Source organism: Lutzomyia longipalpis, chromosome 4, assembly GCF_024334085.1.
Source record: "Lutzomyia longipalpis isolate SR_M1_2022 chromosome 4, ASM2433408v1".
Taxonomy (NCBI): domain Eukaryota; kingdom Metazoa; phylum Arthropoda; class Insecta; order Diptera; family Psychodidae; genus Lutzomyia; species Lutzomyia longipalpis.
In genome coordinates this window covers 21,681,671-21,690,570 of record NC_074710.1, presented here as the reverse complement: position 1 = coordinate 21,690,570, position 8,900 = coordinate 21,681,671, and the positions used below count along the sequence as shown (strand labels likewise).

The window sequence follows — 8,900 nt, the reverse complement described above, 5'->3', positions numbered from 1 at the left end:
AAGCCTAAACTTTACCCTGGCTGATAAATCGTAAATCTTTATGCAAAAACTTAAAGATAGGTTAAAGAAAACTAAAATCTAGCTTAAAAAATTAAAATCCTTTCCTTAAAAAACTTCTTAACGGCATAAAAATCGTAAGGCTCGCTTAGAAAACTAAAGATAAATTAGATGTAAAATGTCACAAAAACTTTATGAATTCTTATCTCGAACACAGCTATTGGACCTAAAATGTAATTTTAGAGTTCAGATCTTAGCCCAAAATGTAAAAAAAAAGTTATTTAATCGATAAAAAATTTTAAGGCAACTCTATTTTAATTTTGAATTCTTATTTTTTTTTAATGAAAATTTACATTGGGTTGACCAATATTTACAGGGATTTCTAACCTAAAATACATATTCACATAAATTCAGTACAATTTTGATTTTCTGTCTTATTCATCCCCATTGATATTGGACAAACCAATAGAATTTGTTTTTTAAAGCTACATTGTTTTTTCTTCAAATTCATACGTTTTATTAACTCTTTCAACTCTCTTAAAACTTATACGATGCACTCAACCCGAATTTCCCCTACTTACCCTCTATTATCACAAATCTTTCAATTTTAACTAACAAAAAGTTGTCGCCTTGTGTAATTTCCTTGAAAATCTTTTAATTAGAAAAAGGAAAGAAATAATCTATAATTTTAAAACGATTTATTAAAAGAAAATAATTCACCCTAATCCCTGATTTAATTGGAAATGATTAACAAATAATAATTCTTAAATTATTCTACAGCCCTCTGGAATGATTTTTAATTGATTTTCTTTTAATTTAAATCATTTAAATTAAAATTTAATTGAATGTTTTCTTCGTTTTATCCCTTCATAAGGTCCTTGTACTTTGCTTGATCCTTTAGTAATTCCTCAAAGACCCTGAATTTCTTCTCATGGTACCTGAATGTTGCGTCTTCGGGGTCAACCCTTTGGGTTTTTCCGCCCATTTTGCTTGCAGCTGCGGGAAGTGATGGAAATTCCCCAGCTGCACAGGCACCCAGGATACTGGCGCCAAGGAGGACACTTTCAGGTTCATTGGGAATGAATACGGGTACCCGGCAGACGTCTGCGTGTGCCTGCACGTAGACGGGATTGAGACTGAGGCCGCCACAGATGAGGATTGCACGAAATTCCCGGGAGAATTGTGCCAGGATGTGCTTTGTGCCGTAAGCGAGGGCTTGCACGGTGGCCAGGTAGATGAGAGCCAAATCCGTGGGTTCGTGATTGAGAGTTAATCCCGAAATCATCCCTTTGCGCGTTGAATCGGCAATTGGGGAACGATTCCCGTGGAAATCCGGGCAGACGTGAAGATCTTCCGTGAGCTGCTCAAGTGGAATGTTCTTCTCCTGGCTCAGGTGCTCCAGGAGGTGATTGAGGTGCTCGTAGACGTGTCGAAGCTCCGTGGAATTGAGCTCATTTGTGATTTTAACAAAAGATGGATGAGATGTGACAATGTCATCAAGGAGTTTTCCCGTAGCACTCTGTCCAGCCTCATGGGCGTACATCCCGTCAAAGAGGACATCCTTGTATGGACCCCAGACACCTCCAACAAGGTCTATTTGTGGAGCTACGCAAATGTGACACGTTGATGTTCCGCAAATTAGGGCAATTTTTTCCTGAAGCTCAATCCCTGCTTCCGTTTCGGCACCCAGGAGTGCAAGAGCGCCAGCATAGGCATCAATGACAGACGTCCCAACGGGAGTACCCACGAGGAGACCCAAATCTTTTGCTGCAGTAGACGTTAAGCCACCACCAACTGCTGCACCGGGAAGTTGAACCGCATCACCAGCGAGGGAGACAAAATCTCTCCCATGTGGGCAGGAAAGGGTAGCTAATTCGAGGAATTCACGATCCCATGAACGCTTCTCCCCGTCATAGTTCCATTTGCAAACCACAGAACAGAGGGATCTATCAGGAAGAAATAATTCTATAGGAAAGTTCCTTTTGCCAAAAGAAAGAAACAAGATTACCTGGCAAGATTTCCGGTACTTTTGAATGTGAGAAAATCCGGAAGTTCCATGAATTTGGTGATTTTCTCCCAGAACTCCTTTGGAGCATTTCGACTGAGCCAGAGAATTTTTGGGCATTCCATCTCAGCGGAAACTCTTCCACCAACAAACTTCAGCAGCTCATGCTTCTTGGCATTGATATCGCTGGCTTCCTGGACAGCTCGATGATCCATCCACATGACAATGTTCCTCTTATCGATACCCTGTGAGGGGCAGACTGAGAGTGCTTTGTCCTCATCTTGGAGCGCAACGAGGGAACAGGTGGCTGTAAAGCCAATCCCTCGCACCAAATGGGCAGATTCCTTAACAACCTGCTTAACACACCGACAGACAGCACTCCAGATTTCCTCTGAGGATTGCTCGTAGTGATCATGGAGATGAGCCCAAGTGGGAATTGTCACGGAAAATGTACCCAAAGAGCTTCCGGTGGCGGTGAAGAGTCCAGCCCTGGCACTACCACTGCCCACGTCGACACCGACAAAGAGAGATTCCGGCATGATGATGCTGCTTTCTCCTTGTGAAGTTCCCCAGTACACAGGAAGAGTGAAGATTTGTGAGATTTGTGAGAGCAGGAATGTTTGTCGGCTGTTTGACCCGGCGAGATGAACTTCACTGGAGAATACTCTCTATTCTCTCCATAATTATACTCTCATGCTCCCCACTATCTTTCTGCGAGAGAATTGGGGTCATGCAGTCAGAGGTGTATTTTGGAGCTCATGGGGGCCCTCTTGTTTCTTTCTATAACTCTCTTATTTCTCCGGGAGTAGAAGGTAAGTTTGTTTAAAAAAAATATCTTGGAGGATGTTCTTAAATAGATTTTTTTCTATGGTTTTCTGTGCCTGATGAAGGTGAATTCTGCCTTCGAAAAGTCGCAAAAATTGACAAAATAGAGAAAAAGGTTTTTTCGTATTTTCTCTTGCTAAGTGAAAAACCTTTAATCTATTTACTAAAAATTCTTTTCCGCCATTTTGATCTGAAAACCTTTGATACAAATATGGCGGATTGAATGCTTTTAAAAACATGGCGTCCTGAGCGTCCTTTGATTTCATTTCCATAGTTTAGAAGAATCAATCAATAAAATAATTAAAATAGATTTTTATAAGGATTTCTGGGCATTAATAGAATCTGCTAAAATGTAATTAAGATTATCTCGTACCTACTTAGGTTTATTGATTCTAAATTAATCGAATTTATTCCGAAAGCTAATCTAATCTAACTTCAGCTCATCTGTGTATAATAAGTGTAGTAACGCAATAATTCGGTGAATTAATATCAATGAAAAGACTTTTTTCAGTAGCTGTTTGTTTGCCAAATATTATTTCTTTTTTGCCAAAGATATTCCTAAATTATTTTCTTCCTCAAGATTATTTTTTTCCCATTATTGGAATAAAAATAACTTAAAAAAAATTAAATTCATTCTTATCTCTGAACCATTATCGTATTTGAGTGCACCCCAATTATCTCGTGGGAACAGTAAAGAGTTCTCTCTGATAAAATCAACACTCAACGATTGCGACTAAACGAGTTTATTCATCATCTTAAGTAAAACTTTTTCGTACAGAAAATAATTTTGACCCATTTTTATTTAAATAAATTTATAGTGAATAAAAATGAAGCTCAAGAAATTGCTAAAGAAAATTCTCTTTGTATCCTTTTAAGAGCTTTAAAACATTCTTTAGCGATTTCTTAAGATTTTAGATAAAATGGGTAAAAATTGTTTTGTGATTAAGGAAGTTTTTCATATACAGATGAATAAACTCCTTTACAATGCGTTGCTTTGTTCAATCGAATAAAGAAAATTTTTTAATATTTTATTTATTGTTTATTTAAAAGTTGCTAAATAACTTTTTTTACGTGATTAAATGAGATTCTGGGATTCCTATAGAGTCTAAAAAATCATTCCCGGCTGGAATTTGAAAGGAATCTTGTCCAGAAAACTTCGATAAAAAGAATAAATGAAGAATGAATTATTATAAATCAGGAAAAATGTTTAAACTCAAGAACATGAGCAGACCGTGCAAAACTATAAAGCCAGCTGGGTAAACTTTTTCTACACATATGACCAGCTGGGTCTTATTTATTACACGTCGCGTAGAAAATGCTTTCTTGTGTATTATACCGGCTCGGAAGGTGTTAAAGTGTCAAAGAAGCAAAGAGGAACCTGTTGCGCTCCAGAGGAACCTACTAAATACATCATCTGGGGGTTATGTGGTGAGAATATCAGAAGAAGAATCTTTAAATTTTCTTTATTTTACTTCCAAAAATTATTCTGGGAAATGGAATTAGGAACGGAAAATGCAGAAGAGGGATTAGATTGTGAACTGTCTATTGTCAAGGAGGAGTACGTTGTAAGTGTCACAGGGTAAGTTTCCTTGCTTTCCTTAAATGCTTCAATGAGTAATCAAGATCAGAACTAGTTTTAATAACTAAGTACCTTTCTCTTTTAGCGCGGATTCTTCTTCCAGAGATCACCCAGAATTTCATCTCAAAGAGCCAATCAATGGAAAGGAAAAGCAGCGAAATGGACCAGAATATAAATACAAATGCCGACAATGTGGGAAAGCATTTAGGAATCGTGGGAATCTCAAGCAGCACCTGAGTGTCCATCTAACTGAGAAGATCTATCAATGTGCTGAATGCCCCAGCGCTTTTACAACCAAAATCAAACTCCGGCGGCACTTGTGGTGTCACTTTAAGTTCTTCTCATGTGATCTCTGCGGGAAGCGCTGCAATGAAAGAAGCGAAATGGTTAAGCATCAAAAGGAAAACTGCCCAAAGGTTAAGCATGAAGCAACACATATTTGTCATATTTGTGAGAAGGCCTTCACAACGGAGCAACGGCTAAAGAGTCATTTGCAGATTAATCACACCGAGAAGACGTCCAAATGTGAGATTTGCAGTAAAGCCTTCACGAGTTTGGGCACACTGCGGCATCACATGGCCGTCGTCCACTTCGATGAGAAGCTCCCATGCCCGAATTGTGGGAAACCCTTCAAGAACAAACAGTACTTACGGCATCACCGGAAGTACAATTGTTCCCGGAGCAATCGGGAGAAGGATAAAAAGTGCACTGAATGCGATAAAGCCTTCTACAATGCGTGGGAATTGAAGCAACATATGATTGTTCACACAAAAGAACGCAACTTCACCTGCCCTGTGTGTGAAAAAACCTTCAATGCTAAGCCCCGGCTGAGGGATCATCTACGGGTGCATGCGGACGCTGAGAAGCTTCCCTGCACCATCTGTGGGAAGCTCTACAAGCACAGGAAGAGTCTCAGGTTGCACATGAAAGCACACAACAGTGTTAAAGTTGATCCAGCACTACGAGAGCGGAAGTATAAATGCACAATGTGCATCAAAACCTTCCTGTGTTGCAGTCATCTCAAAGCTCATCTACTCACGCACAATCCAGAGAGGAATTTCAAGTGCAACCAATGCTCAAAGAGCTTTGTAAGTGCTGTAAAGTTGGCACAGCACAATGTAACGCATCAGGACGGGCCAAGAGTACCCTGCACGGTCTGCGGGAGATTTTACAAGAATGAAAGGACACTCAGGGAGCACATGAGGGAACATCAGATACAGGGATTGTTTGAATGTGAAATCTGTGGGAAGAAATTAGTGAGGAAGTCCAGTATAAAGCATCACATTTTGCGGTATCATCGAAGGTAAGGAGGTTTTACTTATTTTCCATTCATTTTGTGATTTAGTTGAGGTATTTAGTTCAATTGAAAGACATTTAATAGCCGAGAGGTTCTAATTGCATACCTTGCTCATAATGACAACGGTTCGAATCCAGTTAATAAACCATAAAGGACTTTTTTTTCTTCAGCGTGTTATATTCTCTTAGCCAAAAAGAAGCGTATTCTATAAACTTTTGCTTCGAATGTTCCCGAAAAAGGACAATTAATTTTTTTCCAGCCTTTTATTAATTTTTCTCTCGTTTAAATTTTCCGTGCAGTAGACTAAAAAAGGGAACAGACTGTAACTTAATTTATTTATATTTTAAATTATAATCTTATATCGGATTATGTATTTTTCAGTGAATAATTCGGTTTAAATAAAAAAAATTCAACATTTGCAAAATGGCGTCAAAAACTTAAAAAAAAATGGCGACACAAGTCTAACAAAAAGCGTTCAAAGATTAAAAAATTTGCAGTCTAGCAGTCTAAAAAAACAAAGAAAATGGTGAAAATAGTTTTAACACCGGAGGACTTTACTGGTACTTGCTACCAATTGGAACCTTAAAATCGTCACAGAATAAAATCTATTGGACTAATCTCGATGAATTTAGCATCTATGTGTAGGGAATTTTAATTACTTTCAGATAGTAGAAAGAAAATCTCGTGAAAAGTCTTTTCTTTGAAAGATAATTGAGGTCAAAGTCAGAATCCAACGTGGAGGATCAAATTGGTAATATAACTACCAGTCAAAATCCCATACATTTTAGCTATGGTTTTGAGGTTATGTTTCCCCATATTTCCCCAAATCAAGATCTCTTGTTCACTTTTCCTCGGTAAAAATCATTAATGTGGACTAATTTTATTGCCGGAAATGACTAAAAAGGTACTTGAAGAATCAAAGTTTGTGATGATTTAGGCGCAATAATAAATTAAGTAAAATTGTAGCTAAAAAAGTCGTTTGAATTGGCAATTTTGCATCGATTCTACGCAATTTTTTTCCAGTGATGATTTTCTCTATTAAATATTTAGTAATTATGTGCAGGAATGCTTGAAGGAGATCGAGAATTAGTGAAACTTTCGATCCTTGTTCAATAAACTGATTAATAATTAATTATTGAGCATATTTTATCAGCTGGTACTTATTGCCAATTTGATCCTCTACGTTGCGCCAAATGTTGGGTCCTCCAAGTGTTAAAAATACCTACAGAAAAATGGCGGAGTGAAACAAACTTTACAAAATGGCCATCTAAGATGACGTAAAATAGTGAGATAAAATTTAATAAATGAGACGGCACAAGCCTGATAGAAAGTTCATAAAAATTTTTAGTTATTTTGCAAAGAACATAAAACGTTTTGAAATTAGTTTTAAAAAATGGCGACAAAAAGCTAGAAAAAAAAATGGCGATGCGCCAGGAACGTAGGCTGAAATCTATTAAAGTCGAGAGGTGTTTATCTGGCGAATCTTTCGATATTTTTGGCGAATAATGCGAAGATTCGAAGATTTTCATTCAGATAAACACCCCTTGATTGAAGCGGGTGGTTTGAGATTTTTTTTTAAAGCAGAATACATCGCTAAAAATGTTATAAAATAACTAAAATTGAGGCTTCTAAACTATTTCTAACGGCTGTTACTTTTAAATTAGCACCTGTTCACAAATTGTTTAAACGTAATTCTAACGTTTAATACTTCTTTTTACCCTTTTTACCTATTGATCGTTTCTTTTTTAACGTTTAGTATTCTCTACAGGTTTTTTCTGAACGATTTACCTTTTTTCTATGACTTTTCAGAGAAAAAACGTAAAAACGTAGAAAAATATCAAAATTCTAACGTTTAGCCTCGCTTTTTCTAACTTGTGACATATTCTTTGACGTTTATTCTAATAAACCTTTTTTCTTGCGTTTGATATTCATTTTGTAAAATTTGACGTTTCTTCTAACGTTTATCATTTTCTTCTTAACGTTTGACTTTTCACTTCTAATGTTTGAAAAGTTTTTTCGGTCTCTAAATTAAAATCTAACCTTTAACCACTGCAGTGTAAACTTTTAACTTCAAAATGGTGGTACAAAACTTTGAAAATGTGAAAAATGATGATGCAAGCCTTAGGAAAAAACTCCCAAAAATTAATTAATTTTAATAAACGCACAAAGAACTCTCAAAAAAACTAATAAATCTCTTAATTTTACAGCAAATTCCAGGACATTAAGGTTCAATTCTATCATTGTGAGATGTGTAAGAAGAAATTTACGACAAAGAGTAAATTGAAGGTTCATATGATGGTACATAACGACGTCCGGGACTTTGAATGTCTGGAATGTCTGAAGAAATTCAAGAATAAGCTTGCGCTGATTGTGCATTTGAAGAATACTCACAGCACCGCGCGCCCCTATTCATGCTCAATTTGCCAGAAGACATTCAAATGGAAAAAGCAGAGAGATACACACATTTTGGGGCATACAGAGAAGCCCGTAACATGCTTCTACTGCATGAAAGAGTTGAAGAATCGGATCAGACTGAAGGAGCACATCAAGGCGCTCCACAGAGGTCTTCCTTTCGAGGTTTCAGGTAAAAATGACGCCATTTTTTTGAGGTTAGGAATCTTTTTGGATGATTCTCTTTGCGTTTCAGAGGGTTCTGTTTCATGCACAATTTGTGAGAAGATCTTTGAGAATTTGGATCTTCTTCAGGATCACGTGAAAATTCATCCTATAGATAAGGTGTACGAATGTGGGATTTGTCAAAAGAAATCCGTCTACAGGGGATCAATAAGGTTGCATCTCCGGAAGTACCATAACACGTAAGGATAAAGTTCCTTTAATTTTCCAACAATTTCATAATTTTAAAGGATTTTTCCAACTTGTAGGCAAAGCAAATTGATAAAGCAACTTATAACCGTTGTACCAGACATCACTGTTGTCAAGGAAGAACCTCCGGAGGAATTTCTCGTGAATTCTGACAATATAAAAATTGAGAAAGAAGTGGAGATGCTTCAGGGTACCGCACAGAGCATAAATTGAAAGTAAATTAAGTCATGGAAAATGCAATAAAAATGAAAATTTTATATATTTTAAGGATATGGTTGGTCATTTAATTCTTTGGTTTGAAATTGGGAGATTATCAGCAAAACAATCAGAATACATTCCTGGATATTCCGGAATAATGTTCTTGGGGAAGTTTG

At 37.0% G+C, this 8,900-nt stretch overlaps 2 protein-coding genes across 2 annotated transcripts; one reads left to right on the top strand and one right to left on the bottom strand.

Annotated features, from left to right (window-relative positions):
- Positions 1-682: 682 nt before the first annotated feature.
- LOC129794903 (FGGY carbohydrate kinase domain-containing protein) lies at positions 683-2,554 on the bottom strand. The gene is made up of 2 exons (XM_055835819.1): positions 2,006-2,554; positions 683-1,943 (listed from the first exon to the last, which is right to left on the bottom strand). Exons 1-2 carry the CDS (start codon positions 2,539-2,541, stop codon positions 857-859), a joined length of 1,623 nt encoding a protein of 540 aa, XP_055691794.1. The 5' UTR covers positions 2,542-2,554; the 3' UTR covers positions 683-856.
- Positions 2,555-2,618: 64 nt separating this feature from the next.
- On the top strand, positions 2,619-8,785 carry LOC129794889 (zinc finger protein 845-like). Its single transcript, XM_055835803.1, has 6 exons — positions 2,619-2,814; positions 4,331-4,406; positions 4,492-5,709; positions 7,911-8,287; positions 8,351-8,519; positions 8,586-8,785. Exons 1-6 carry the CDS (start codon positions 2,619-2,621, stop codon positions 8,737-8,739), a joined length of 2,190 nt encoding a protein of 729 aa, XP_055691778.1. The 3' UTR covers positions 8,740-8,785.
- The last annotated feature ends 115 nt before the right edge of the window (positions 8,786-8,900 follow it).

Bases quoted from the DNA above. Each gene is read 5' to 3' on its own strand.
- LOC129794903 (XM_055835819.1), bottom strand. From the start codon at position 2,541: ATGCCGGAATCTCTCTTTGTCGGTGTCGACGTGGGCAGTGGTAGTGCC. The intron at 1,944-2,005 runs GTAATCTTGTTT...TCTTCCTGATAG, and splicing joins AGTACCGGAAATCTTGCCAG to ATCCCTCTGTTCTGTGGTTT.
- LOC129794889 (XM_055835803.1), top strand. From the start codon at position 2,619: ATGTTTGTCGGCTGTTTGACCCGGCGAGATGAACTTCACTGGAGAATA. The intron at 4,407-4,491 runs GTAAGTTTCCTT...TTTCTCTTTTAG, and splicing joins TACGTTGTAAGTGTCACAGG to CGCGGATTCTTCTTCCAGAG. The intron at 5,710-7,910 runs GTAAGGAGGTTT...TTAATTTTACAG, and splicing joins ATTTTGCGGTATCATCGAAG to CAAATTCCAGGACATTAAGG.